Here is a 13673-nt window from a genome sequence, read left to right as displayed (position 1 = left end):
AATGCGTAGTTCACTTTTCTTTTTTACATCAGATAAATAATCGTCGAGGCTAAGGACGGCCTCATAGATCAAAGGCAAATCCGCAGGGCTATTTTTTGAACACTGTGCACAGTTGGATTGTGGACATTTAAATTGTAGAAGTCAATACAGCAAGGGCCCCTCCCAGGTTGATCTAAAATTGGCACACACAAATACACAGATGGATTGCTCTTGGAATCGTTGTCCGCAATAAGAGTGGCCTTTAAAAACAGAGTTGCATATTTTTAAAACTGCTTTGATTTTTTTTTTTTTTTTTTTTTTGCGTGCTGCACTATTCCATTTAGCATTGCTCCATTTACACAGTGAACCCTGTGTAGCTGTGAACCCTGCCCTTTGATCTACCTTCTTGAACTTCTCCTTAGCTGGCACCAGGACTGCAGTTATCGATCTGCCGTCCCTCTTAATTGATCTTCACCGTGCTGCTGTGGGGGGATTATTCACTGAGTGTGGTTGTTTTATCTTCTCATTACTGCCTCAGAGTAAAGCTGCACATTACCGAAGTGCGTCAGCTATGCATTACCCAGATTGCGATGGTGATGGCGATATTTTAAAGGGTGACACAGGGGTGCAGGGGAGCTCCAGGGAGAGAGATAAAAAAGAAAAAGAAAAAAGGAGAAACACTGTGTTGGGTAACATCAAAATGGAAGCAAAGGCCAAAAAAACACCCTACTGCAGTATAAGGTGGAAAAGGAAACAGGTGTTTATACTTTCATGTATGATATAGCAACGGATGATGCAATTAGCAGGTCATGTTTCAAACATGCTTCGCTGCATTCCCTTTAAATGTCTGTGCATGTGGAGGGGTGATGCATTTATTTAGGGAGAGAGAGCGAGAAAGAATGACAAAGGGGTACACAGGCCCTAGTGGTGCTTTATTGGCTGCACAGTATTGCAGTGGCCCAATGACAAGAGAGAGGTAGGTCTACTGTCTCTTCTCATAGCAACCGAGAAAGCATCCAGAGATTATCAGTGTCAGAGTGCCAGCATGCATCTGCATGACAAAACCTGAAGAATTGTGTTCTCACAGCTGTCATGTGAAATATTAGAAGTGAAAAGCAGCTCTCTTGAAGTGCATCATAGCAGTTGTAATGGTCTCTACGTGGCAGGATATGAAAAGAGCATGATTCGGTATTGAAGATGCAGTTGCATCCAGAGGCTGCTCCCTTATTATTCTCAGCTCTGGCCAGTTACAGTAAATATAGGGAGGAGGGGGAGGGATGCCTGGGCAGAGTAGAAGTCCATATAGGACACAAACATGAGCAGAGCTGACAGAGACGATATCCAGCCGCCTCAGACACACACACACACACACACACACACACACACACACACACACACACACACACACACACACACACACACACACACACACACACACAGGAGATGGGGCTACTATTAGAGTCTAAGTAGGTTGTTAGGTTTTACGTTTTAACTCTGATCTCTTTATATCATAGTGTCTCAGCAGCATCATCAGTATTGACCTGACATAATGTGCCTTGACAAAATCAACTATATGGATAGAACTATGTCAGCCTTCATTCATCCTGGGAAATGAAATGTGGTGTTTAAAGTTCAAGCAATTAGTTTCAAACGTGCCTAATCTTTTTCAAGCATCTGTCGTATTTTGTTTCTTTTCATTCATTGAGAATATTAACGATCTAAAACCTAGTAGGACTGTGTTTCTAATGGCAGCTAATGACTCCTAATGTGTTTCTCTACATGACTGGAGAGGAAATTAATTGGTTCCTCGCACACATCGATGTGCCTCATTTATGCTTGAATGAAAGTGCTGATGTTGACTCAAACCTCTTATGTTCAAATTGCTCGGATTAGAGTGAAATGCATTCACTGCATTATTATATGATTTTTTTCCGATTGAATTTCTTCTAAATAGTGCAGTTGTTGCACGTTACAAAATTCAAGAGACCTGTGACACTTTGTTACTAAAGGGGCAGCTGAAAGTAGCTTCTGCATTTATCTGTTTGGTATTGACAGTCATATTTACAACTAACTCTTTCAGTCATCTTGATAGCACAGGTTATATTTATTCTTTTCTTCTGACTCACTAACAGTAAATCTTAAGGACATGTTTCGCCTTGAGCAACTTGTCTCACATTTATATATTTCCACGTAGCTAAGCAACCTGGAAAATAATTTCTATCATTATAGCTCTAGCGCCACCCAGTGTTGATCTTTTACTTAAACGTTGTAAAGACTGCAAAGAGAGCAGAGACATCTCGAACTCTAAGGAAATTAATCTGAGGGTTCTCAAGCTGCTCATTAATATGCAGACAAGTTAGTTAAAGACAAATCATAATCATAGCTGAGAGGGTATTTCCTTCAAAAATGTGTCTTTTAAAATCTTTGCTTCAGACTGCTTTAACCTTTAATTCAGGTCTGGATAGCCTGCATTCCTCTCGTACTGTCGCTGTTACTAGGAGGATTTCACCTATCAGTATTGTGTTGTCACACCCATGGATGTTATGCACCTTTCATACCTATGACCATTCAAGAGACGGCACTCCCAATAATCAAGCTCACACACAGACAGTGTGACATTCATGCTTCAAGACTGACTGTCACTTGACATTCTTAAGCATCGGTCTGAGACCTCCCAAGTCTGTCATTGAGCAAGTCAGCTATGTCAGTTTGGCTGGCAGAACACATTATTTAATCAGCTGAATTACATATCAGAAGAAATCTTGTTCAAAGTCTAAATGTTTAAGGCAACAGAAACAGCTAATCAATCATCAGTAGCCAAGCTGCTTTGTGACCAGGCCTCAAAGGCATAAGGTCTGAGTTTGGGTTGTTGTGAAATTTTATTGGACCTCAGTGATGTTAGATAACAAGTACCTTTATTACTATACACGTGTAAAGTATCCACTCCCATCCAAAGTGCTATAAATTCAAGGAAATGTTGATACATGGTTATATAGCGGGGTAATCTTTTTACTCAGAGGTTCAAACACCTGTGGGGAGACTCCAATTCAATGAAGGAGGGCACCAGTTTTGAAATTTTAACTGTACTTTTGGTTTTACAGCTTTTGTTACTGATAAAGACTTCCCCCATTGAGGTTCATGCTACATGAAAGTAATTAGTAAATGAGAGAAGATAACACTTTTTCAATATCTGCTAAAGACATTTATGAGGAATTTCTGGTTTTCACAATGGGTCCACAGTAAAAAAAAAAAAGAAAGAAAGAAAGAAAGAAAGAAAGAAAGAAAGAAAGAAAGAAAGAAAGAAAGAAAGAAAGAAAGAAAGAAAGAAAGAAAGAAAGAAAGAAAGAAAGAAAGGATTACTGGACAGTCTGTGCAATGAGCTACCAAAGCCTTTTCTGTAATTTTACACATTTATTTCTTACATTTTAAGCCCAAAGATAAGCATATAAGTTTCATTTACTACAGCAGCATTTTCTTAATCATGGAGAAAAATAGGGACATACTGACAAACTGCACGTCTTTCATTATATTAAGTTAGCGCAGGGGTGTAAAACAAGTGTAAAACAAGTTTAACATCCCTGTTTTGCATGTTAAGTTGGTATAACTGGTACCTTTGGCAACTCCTTCAGAAATCTACATTCAACATTAAAAACACAGGGTTCTGGTTGAGCTCCCTTCATTCAGCTGTCGGGCTATTGCAAAGGCTCTGGTTTGAATCTGCACCATGCCATTTGGTGCTGTCTTTCTCCAAGCTTTACTCTTAACTGTCGTACTAAATGCTAAAACGCCTCCAAAAATATTCAAATACACACACAAGCCACTTCATTTAGTCTATCTGCAAAACTGAATGCAATAAAAACACCACCACAGGCAGCATTTACATTTAAAATCACAGGCAACTGAGTACACTCTCAGTCTCATGACCCCAATAGAATTATCATCTTACTGACAACATCAGCAAAAATATAGAGGATTCTTAATAGGTGGAATTTATAGCAGAACTACCATACTGGATTAATTTGGTTAGAAGTGTACCTAATGAAGTGAGTGAAGTGTGTGCGCATGCTTTATATTTCTATCTTCAATTTACATTATACCACAATGAGCATAAAAAAGCCACAAGATTACTTTCTAGTGTTAAAAATATATTTATGCAAGTTCAAGCCTGTAGTAGGATTAGGACAGAGAGAATCCCACACCCACGTTGGAGGTTTGCTTCCTCATCACTCAAGTTGAGCTGCAGGTCTTTCAGCACTCCACCCAGTTCCATGTTCTCGAAAAACAAGCAATTAGGAAACACTGATGACGGAGATAGAAACATGTAGAATGAGAGCGACAGAGAGAGAAAACCTATTCTCTGATTCTTCCGTAAAGCCACGCCCGTGGGTGGCCTTGAATCTCCACTCCCTTAAGGTTTAAAGCAAAAGGAATGACAAGGGTGTGATTGTGTAGCGTGACAGACAGGTGTTGAGCGCCGAGCTGGAAGTGAGAGTTTTCCATTAAGTCAAAGAGGTTTCTGTGGAGGTATGTACTCTTTCTCTGTGTGTGAATGTTTTATCAGTTTTTTATTTTAGCTGAAACTGTGTGCAATGATACTTCAGAGGTATTAAAAATATACTCGATAAATTGAGATTGTATATGAGACGAGTTTTTTGAGATGCTGTTTTGCATTGAGGCGTAAAGGAAAATAAATCAGAGAACACACTGTATGTCGGGTTATGTAATGATATCGTTGTAGTGTTTATGTCAGATTGCATTTCTTTTGAGGAAATAATGGTGCCTTACAGATAAAAAGAGGAGTCAGAACGGACTGATTTGCAGTTGTGCACTCAAAAACAATCACCCTAAATAAAGATGAAGAAATTATTTCAAGTGAAACGTGATGAAAGTGATAAAATCAAAAGTTTTTTTTATTCAAAACATGAATCATAATCAAGGAGAATATGCTTGGTAAAAACAGAATGTATAAAATCAAGTGAAATTCATTTGATCAGATTCCATTAAATGTAACATTTTAAATTGTACTTATGTAACAAAATTACATGGAAACTTTACATGTAATCAAATTACTTAAAGTCAGCATTTTGGGCATAAACGTTTTTTGAGCATATTCTGCCTTTAATGTTTTTTCTCACAACAGTTCAGATCTGATAAACCACTGGATGAGAGATTTGATCTGTTTTATGATATCTTATCTGAAAACATTTAAATTATCTTTTAGAAACTAGAAGATTGTTGTTGTTGTTGTTTTTGTCCGATAATTAAATATCCAGAAACACATAACAATGACAAAAAAAAAACTAATTGGACTCATGAACAGACAAATATGCCATTTACAGTTATAACTTCTGTTGGGGTTGTAAGTCTACCTTGAGGTTTATGATGTATGTTCGTGCTGGAGGGTGAAATGAAAGGGCGCAAGCTTTATCATCGATCGACTGTGGCCTGTCACGCCTTTCTCAGCAAAAGGTCTCTGTTTTGATGACAAAGGCGTGTTTGGAGAAGGTGTGTTGTGGGTGGGTGTGTCTTACATGTGGGTACAAATCAAGACTAACCAGTTTAAGCTTAATATTTCCTGAGTCTGGGGTTAAACAGAACTTTTGATTTACTACAGATGCAGTGTCAAACCCAACAAGGCAAGCTCATAAATCCAGTCTGTCCATGAAGGGCATGTGTGTGCTCATGACACAAGTATACAGATGGCAGAAAGCAGTGATTACTTGTTCACTTCATTATGCAGCATAAAGACACCAACGGCACATAAAAGGTTTTAGCCTAGCGTGCCACCCAGTGGCTAATGAGCTGTGCTCCATTTTTTCCCTGTTTTCTCATCAATGTTCTTGTTGTTTCACACTTACAGGTAAAATTTCAAAATGAGCGCTTACAAAACTGGTAAGTTGAGAAATATCAAAGAATAAAATTTACAAATCAAATTCTAAGTAATGCAGATTTTTAAAATAGCAGATGCAAGACTGAAAGGTTCCAGTAGTTATATGACTCTGCTGCCTATTAATTATGTTAATAATATACTTAATATATTTAAAACATGCATGAAATTGTTTCCCTTTGTTATTACACTCACTGAAATAGGTTAGATTATTGCTTGTAGTCAAAATGAGTATGTAAACTAAAAAGAATTTGTCAAAATAAAAACAATGGGGGAAAAACAGTAAAATAGACTGAAGGATATATTGCATATTATAAATATATAAAGATACATATTTTTGTATATTAATAGTGATATAAATGATACAGAAATTCGAATTACAAATAATGAACCAATCAATTTTAAAAACAGAGTAGTTTATTTCATCTAAGACTTAAAATACTTACAAATGCACAAGCCCAGTACTTATGTTCGCCCCATACATGCTATATTTTAATTTAATTTTTAAGTGCATCACAGTGAGAGAAACCACAGCTCGAATACAGCAATGTGCAGTTGTTGCAGTGTGCAGCAGTAAAGACAAGACCTGAGATGCAAAAAAAGAGTATTCATTGATTAGAAAACTTTATAAATACCTTCCTCATTTAATTTTCAGGAGCAGTGTGCTAATTAGTTTTTAATTGGCTCTATTATGTTCTGTTAAACAGGTATTAACTTTTAAGTCCTTAAAAACAGTGTGTTACTTAATTAAGTAAATGAATGATAAATGTGTAATTTTTTCTGTCCTGTATTACCAGGCAAGACTTCTCTTCTAAAAGACAACAGCTGGATCAGAAAACCAGATGATGAGGAAGAACCTGTTGAGTAAGTACAACAAGGATAAAAGTTAAAACACAGATGCTTACGCACACATGCATTTAGAGAATGGCAGAATTGTTGGGTGTGACTTTTGGGTCAAAGCTCAGATTTCTTTCAACCTTAAAAAAGGCCTTCTCACATTCCTCTTGCGAGTCACAGCATTGAGTCATCTCTGTGTAAATAGTTTTTTTTCTCCTACAGCCAAGATCCAAACTTCGCCAGAAGTGTTCTAGGTCAATACAAATCCAATGAAACTCTTGCGAGGTAAAACAGACATTTAAATTCACCTTAATTTGCAGACAAATGAAGGAACACTAATATGTTCTGTGATGACTGGTTTCAAGTTAAGAAAAGAGTCTCTTATTCTTTTGCATCCTGTAAATTTTTATGCATTTCTCACAGTTTAGAGCCTGAAGAAGAAACAGCCACCAAACCAAGCAACACAGCTACATCTGTGCAAGAGCTCAGCAAGAGGTACCATTTGTGTGACACATGTGATATATTTAAATAAAAGCCATATAAATGGCAGGAACAATAATGAGTCATTTCTCTCACTGAAGGTTCGGTGGAAAGCAGAATGACCTGAAGACCAAGTTAGTACAGTTTTCTTCTTTTACAGTCACAGTTTTGTTACAGTTGTGTTATTATTAATTTGTGCACTTCAAGGCATGAGATTAAGTAAGAGTTTTTTTCTGTTTTGCAGCACTCTTTCTTCCACTAAGACCTCCTACACTAAAAGGTACATTTTTGTAAAACCACTCATAGCCCAAAATTGACTCTTTCTGGAATTTTTGAATAGGAAATCACCTGAATGATCTGCCTCTTTGTTACAGTACATATTCATCTGTGAAGGCAGATTCACCCACTGTGTACGTAAAGCTCCAGTCCATTGCATCTAATGCAATAATCAACAGAGGAGAAATTAATATAATGTGTAATCTTGTATTTCCATGTCCCTGCAGCACCACCACAACCAAGACTACTGTGACAGAGTATCCAAAGACAAGGTACACAAGGAATGCATGAACACACCAGCAAGTTAACACATTACAATGACACGTTAAGTAAATGGGTTTCACGTCTCTCTTTTTTCAGCACCAAAACAACCACAGTCACCAAGGATGGATCAACTACTGAGACCACTACTACCACCACCCAAAGTGTCAAGTAGGGAACACTGCATCAAGTTACATTATTACACATGCAATCCGTATCATATTATTGACATTTATTTGCCTTTATAGGTCTCCTGTGACTAAAACTCCAATCAGCTCTGGGACATTCTCTGACCGGGTCAGGACTTCCAGCAAAGGGTAAAAATAATGTAGTGATTTATAGTAGATGCAATATTTTAATTATTTACTTCAGTATGAGAAACAGCATCATCGTCACTCATCAGGCTGTTGAATCTGAAGTCGAGCAACTAACAAGTATATTTAGTAACATGACCAACATCAGTTTTAATCATTACAGGTTAGACTACCCAGTTATACATCAATTCGTTAAAAAAGAGCTCCACTGAAACCAAGTTCAACATTTAACAATTGTTTTTATGGAATGAAATCAATCATAATGACCCTGTGAAATAGTAATATCAGACTGTACTTGCCAGAACTTATACACCAGTCCTGTGAGAAGGAAACTCTTGACAGGACTCTTTGCAATCCTGTAAAACACTAAGTACCCACACGGATTCATTAGCTTGTAGAACAACCTTTAGCAGCAAAAACTTGAAGTAATACATTTTCGAATGATTTTATCAGTCACGAGTCTCCTGCAACATCATGTCAGTCAGGTTGGGTGATCAATTAAGTGTATTTGATTATCGGTTCCTAACTGCAACTTACCCTCTTAAATTTAATGAAAATATGAAAGGTGTAATTAGTTTTTCATAGAATATACAATTTCACTGTGTATGTGTATAGCTAAAACTAAGATTTAGTAGTATACTGAACACTGAATATTTTCATACTGACTTATTGCTACTTTCACTTAGAAGTCATAGGCCAGTAAGGCTGAGCCTTCAGATATAATAAGTCACAACAGCTTTTGCTTTACAAGCTAACCCAGTATTTTAAAAGCATCTTAGAAATTGCAGCACTTAGATGTATATTTAGAGTTTCTTAAAGAGGCCACATATAAGCACATCATGCTACATGAGAGGCTGAGTTTTTCCCCATCTTTCCAAACAGGCAAGAATACCAACCCTACTCACCTACCTTAACGACACCCAAAGTGACGGAGACAACTGTTACCCTCACCAAAGAGTAAGACACAGATTATTCAGTTAGTGTAGTATTATAACCCATGTGTCACCTGCAATTTCAGATTTATTTATATTTTTATTGTTCTGTGCAGTACGGAGGACAAAGTTTACGACACGCACCTCCCCTCATCCATCCAGGATGATCTGTCACCCACAGAGAGGTGAAGCCCAGAACTTAGATTATATTGGTCATGGCACCAGGCTTTCAGTAATTACATTCTCAGTAAGACACATTTTTCTCTATGCAGCAAAACAACTATCTCCACAACTAAGACTGTGACAGTGAAAAGCAGCACTGACACAAAGTGAGTACCATCCTAGCGCGCGCAATCCGGTTATGTTCCTCTGACCCTCTGCATACTGTTAAGATGACATATTCAAATTAGTCAGATAAAAGTCATTTTTTATATAGCAATAAATTTAATTTGTTATTCTACTATCTGATATTGCACTGTGCCATGAGATGTACTTTTGTCCAAAACATTGAGCTACCACAATGTAGTTGTCCCACAGTATTAGTCTCCTTTAGTGTTTAACAAAACATAGCTGATCAATAAACCATTTGAAAATAAATAGTATACACAACACATCTGACAGAGCAGTGTGAGTGAATATGATTAGTGTTTTTTGCATGCAGTAACTTTGGAGTAAATGTTCAGGAATCTAAATATTCCTGACATGACTAAGTTTGCTGACGTCATGACTCCATGTAAATAACTATTATTAAACTCTGTAATATGCCAGAGATTTAAAAAAATATTTATTAGCACCATAAAGTTTAGGGAGCTTCCAAGCTCGACGCAGCAAAATGTGATTAAAAAACGACTAACAATGTCTCTTACTTTTGTCTGTTGTAGTGCTAAAGACCAACTCTATGATACACTCATTCCAGGTTCAGTCAAGGCTGATGATAGGTAATGCATACACTCTTTCATTATGAGTCCTCCCGTTTAGCCTTTATACACACTGTAATAAAAATCTAATAAATTGTTGCAATTGTTATTGAATTTAATGATGTCGAAAGTAGAGTTGCTGAAAAGCACACAATGCACGTCACAGTATACCTTATATGTTATATATTAGGTATGTTCTTATAAATGGTGTATTGAGATCATTTAAAGTAAGTAAATTGATGCTGTTTAATTTGACACTATAATCATACGTTACTGATCATTATGTAATACCTGATATTGGCTTCGTCACAGCAAATCAATCGTGTCCACTACTAAGACTGTGACAGTGAAAAGCAGCTATGATGAGTAAGTTACTACAGCACAATACACAAACAGTGGCACCGATATAAATACACAAACAGTACAGTAAAATATTTGGTGTTCTTTTTACTTTTTCAGTGATGTTTTTAAAGCTAAAACCCCCACAAAGACTTCCTTTAAGTAAGATAAACCTTGTATAAACCTCAACTGTTGTACAAAAGAAAACAGAATTTAAAAAAAATAAGAACTGCACATACAGTATAATCACTAAATTTACATTTCTGTCACTGCAGAGCTGAGGATCAGCTGTATGACACCCTGCTGCCTACTTCCATCAGATCTGATTCCTCTTCCCCAGTCAGGTGAGACATCTCAGCGAACATTTAGTCATTAAAAAACAAAACAACTATTTCACCATTGTGGTGGATGAAACCTCACATTTTGCCATTTTAGCAGCTCAAGCGTCAAAAAGACAGAGATTGTCACTGTGGAGAGCAGCAGAGGGTAAGCAGTAGAAATGAATGACAAAAATGACAAAAAAATTGTGTAGTTTGTGTGTAGTTTTGTCAAATTGACCTTTTTTGTTTATCTTGTCATTTAGAGGAGAAAGTCCCTCTCCAGTGTCAACATCTTCTACCCGCAGCCTCTCCAGGTAAACTAACAGAGCACTCCTGGATTACCCATTTACTTATTCAAATTATTATTATTCTCCTTTAGAATTTCTGTTTCTTTATACCTCATCAAACTCTAATTTATTTAATCATAACAATATTTTCTACATCCAGCTCTTTCTTATCAAACTAAATCCATTGCCTCTTTATAGCTACAGTTCATACTCCAGTGATATACCCTCCACTCGCACCACCTCCTATACCATAACTACCAGGTAATTACTATCACTGTCTCTCAACCTTTTGTTATAAAAATATAGTGCAGCGTGGTTATACTCTTTCTATTATTCCTGATTTGTTCCCTTTTTTCATACTCAGTGATGACTATAGCAGCAACCGCAACACTTATACTTACTCCAGACCAGACTCCAGGTATGAAGCAAAGCAAACAAAGACATTATAAACAGTATGCGCTAAACATATTCTAAACTCCACATGCAATCTCTGGGCCATGTTATCTTTTTACAGTTATGAGTACACCAGTATCACAAGTCCCTCCATCTACTCTTCTACATCATACAGCAGCCGCAGGTATTAAATTATTTTTTGAACAAACGAATCCAAAACTTATCACTGGCACACAAACACTGTACGAGTTAGTAAAACAACACTCTTTCATTAACTCTCTCAGCAGGTCAGATGACATTCTGTCAGAGCCAACCTACTCAAAGTCTTCCGTGAAGAGTGCATATGCACCTCCTGAAAGGTAGGAATCGGGCAGCAATAGCCTTTTTAGACACTGAAAACATTTGTGTGGAAATAAGTGTGCAGACTGACTGTCATCTAGAAGCTCAGTGAAGCTGTACTTGGATACAGTGTTGCTTTGAGCAAAGCATGAATATCGGCATGCTAATGTACTGATATGCAGATTTTAAGCATCTGTCACATTAACCACCTTAATACAGCATGTCAGCATGTTAATAATTGCTTTTTAGCAAATACACCTAAAGTAAACCTAAAGATCACGTGTTTGTTTAAAAACCTAACTAGCTGTAGGGGGCATTGCTCAGCATTCAAGGCAATCAAAAAAAATTGAGGTAGAACTAGGGGACCATTTATTTCTGCTGTAATTGTTTTTGCACCAGTCCATCCAATTGTTGCTGTTATAGTTTGCTGAAAGTTAAGAAGGTAAACTTGATATTTATCCTGTCTTCCTCCCTGAGTTTGGCTCTGCCAGAGTTTTCTTCCTGTTAAAAGGGTTGCTCATAGGTGGTGTCTGACTGGGGTTGGGGTTTTCTCTGTATTATTGTATGGTTTACCTTAAAATATAAAGTGCATTGAGGCGACTGTTGCTGTGATTTGGTGTTATATAAATAAAACCGAAACAAAATTAATAGAATTAAATCAAGAACACATATATACAGTCACTTTTCTTTTACTCTAATATAAACACTTGATAAATTTTTGTCCCACACAGGACAGTGCTAGAGAAAGATCTGTGCACAGTCTGCCGTAAGCCCTTCACTGGTGATGCCAAGATGGTCCTGGATGACATAAATATGAAATGCCATGCTTCCTGCTTTAAAGTGAGTAAAATAATTTTAAGATGGGGCTTTCCTTTCTTTGGTCAACAACAAGCAGTGGTTGAAAAACAACTATGTCAAGACTTTACCAAAGTAAAGTCTTAGTATTGTTTTGAAATTACCAGTGACTCATGAACTCCTAATTATTAAGACCTCACAGAATATTTTTGATGTATAGAGCCATTGTTGTCTCAGGATTCTGTTTCCTCATGTGAGCATTTGTGTTTTGGCAGTGTGAGGTGTGTAACATTACTTTGGGTAATCTAAAGGCTGGGGACAGCTTGTGGATTTACAAGCGTATGGTTCACTGTTCGAACTGCTTTGAGGTCACCAAAGGTAAGTAATTATTAGGATTTCTTCATTTTCCTGGATGTAAAGCTCCAGTGACTAAATATTTGTACCGTATGTATTACTCTATTTGTTTTAATTTCAAAAGGTCTTAGTTCAAATTGTACATCCTTCCCCCACAGAAAAATGGCAACGCTGATGCTCCAAATATACTTAATGGATTATTGATTATCAGCTTTGGGTGTCGTGGGATCTCATGGACTAGCATTACAATGAGCTGACAAATCTTTATGTGGGTGTTTTGTGAAATGACAGTTACATTTTAATAACATGAATGCAGTATATAATAAACTATTTAGTAGCTGTGTTGCCTTGATATTGGTGTTTCTGTATCTACCTCTATGCACCATATCAGCTCTTATTGTCTTTGGCTTGCATTTTGTAGGGAAACTTCATTCTAAAACGATACATTGCAATATTGAGGGCCGGGGGCTTTTTCTTTGTGCAATAAAAGCTATAAAGTGTCTTTATCTAATAAAATTAAAATATTCTACTTCTTTTAAGACGTTTGTGTTCATTTTCTTCCTTAATTATATACCAGTGAAATGTAATCTACCCATTAAAGTCATAATTTACAGTTAATGGAACTTGATATATTTGACAATTTTAGGATAATTATACAATATATTATCATAAAATCATCTCATGTCTTCTGCACTGTTTGGTTAATTTAGTGGGTTCAGGAACTTGATTTGGGTTACGGTCTTCACTTATGTGCAAAAATATTATGCTTTCATATTTTATTAAGACTTTTTATTGAAGATTTTGGGTTTACGTTATTAAAAAAGAAACATTACATCGATTTTATATATCCACTGTATATTCGATACATATTTTAGTCTTCAACATCTTTTCTGCATGAGATATGCTTCTAGCTTTGCCATGCAAATCAATTAGCCCAACTAATTTGTATTCAAGAAACTATAT

The 13673-nt window shown here is 36.7% G+C and overlaps 1 protein-coding gene across 2 annotated transcripts; it reads left to right on the top strand.

Moving 5' to 3' along the window:
* Positions 1-4374: 4374 nt before the first annotated feature.
* Positions 4375-13249, top strand: scel (sciellin). 2 transcript variants are annotated; one of them, XM_080902598.1, is made up of 27 exons: positions 4375-4503; positions 5840-5871; positions 6664-6730; positions 6926-6988; positions 7127-7198; positions 7285-7317; positions 7428-7463; positions 7558-7593; positions 7687-7731; positions 7820-7891; positions 7969-8037; positions 8917-8991; positions 9083-9151; positions 9239-9295; positions 9848-9904; positions 10196-10249; positions 10343-10384; positions 10498-10566; positions 10661-10708; positions 10806-10856; positions 11028-11090; positions 11194-11247; positions 11344-11406; positions 11507-11581; positions 12293-12401; positions 12632-12734; positions 12869-13249. In XM_080902598.1, the coding sequence occupies exons 2-27, from the start codon at positions 5853-5855 to the stop codon at positions 12883-12885; spliced, it is 1518 nt and encodes a 505-aa protein (XP_080758724.1). In that variant the 5' UTR covers positions 4375-4503; positions 5840-5852; the 3' UTR covers positions 12886-13249. The 2 variants fall into 2 exon arrangements, with proteins under 2 accessions (XP_080758724.1, XP_080758723.1); XM_080902597.1 differs by having other exon boundaries at positions 4379-4503; positions 10658-10708.
* The last annotated feature ends 424 nt before the right edge of the window (positions 13250-13673 follow it).

Source organism: Rhamphochromis sp. 'chilingali', assembly GCF_963969265.1.
Source record: "Rhamphochromis sp. 'chilingali' genome assembly, chromosome: 14".
NCBI classification, from domain to species: Eukaryota; Metazoa; Chordata; class Actinopteri; order Cichliformes; family Cichlidae; genus Rhamphochromis; species Rhamphochromis sp. 'chilingali'.
Note: the sequence above shows the minus strand (reverse complement) of the source record. Positions and strands in the feature narration are given on the sequence as shown.

Excerpts from the sequence above, each read along its gene's own strand:
- scel (XM_080902597.1), top strand. Across the intron at positions 7,199-7,284 it reads GTGCAAGAGCTCAGCAAGAG|GTTCGGTGGAAAGCAGAATG; the intron begins GTACCATTTGTG and ends CTCTCACTGAAG. Across the intron at positions 8,992-9,082 it reads ACTGTTACCCTCACCAAAGA|TACGGAGGACAAAGTTTACG; the intron begins GTAAGACACAGA and ends TGTTCTGTGCAG.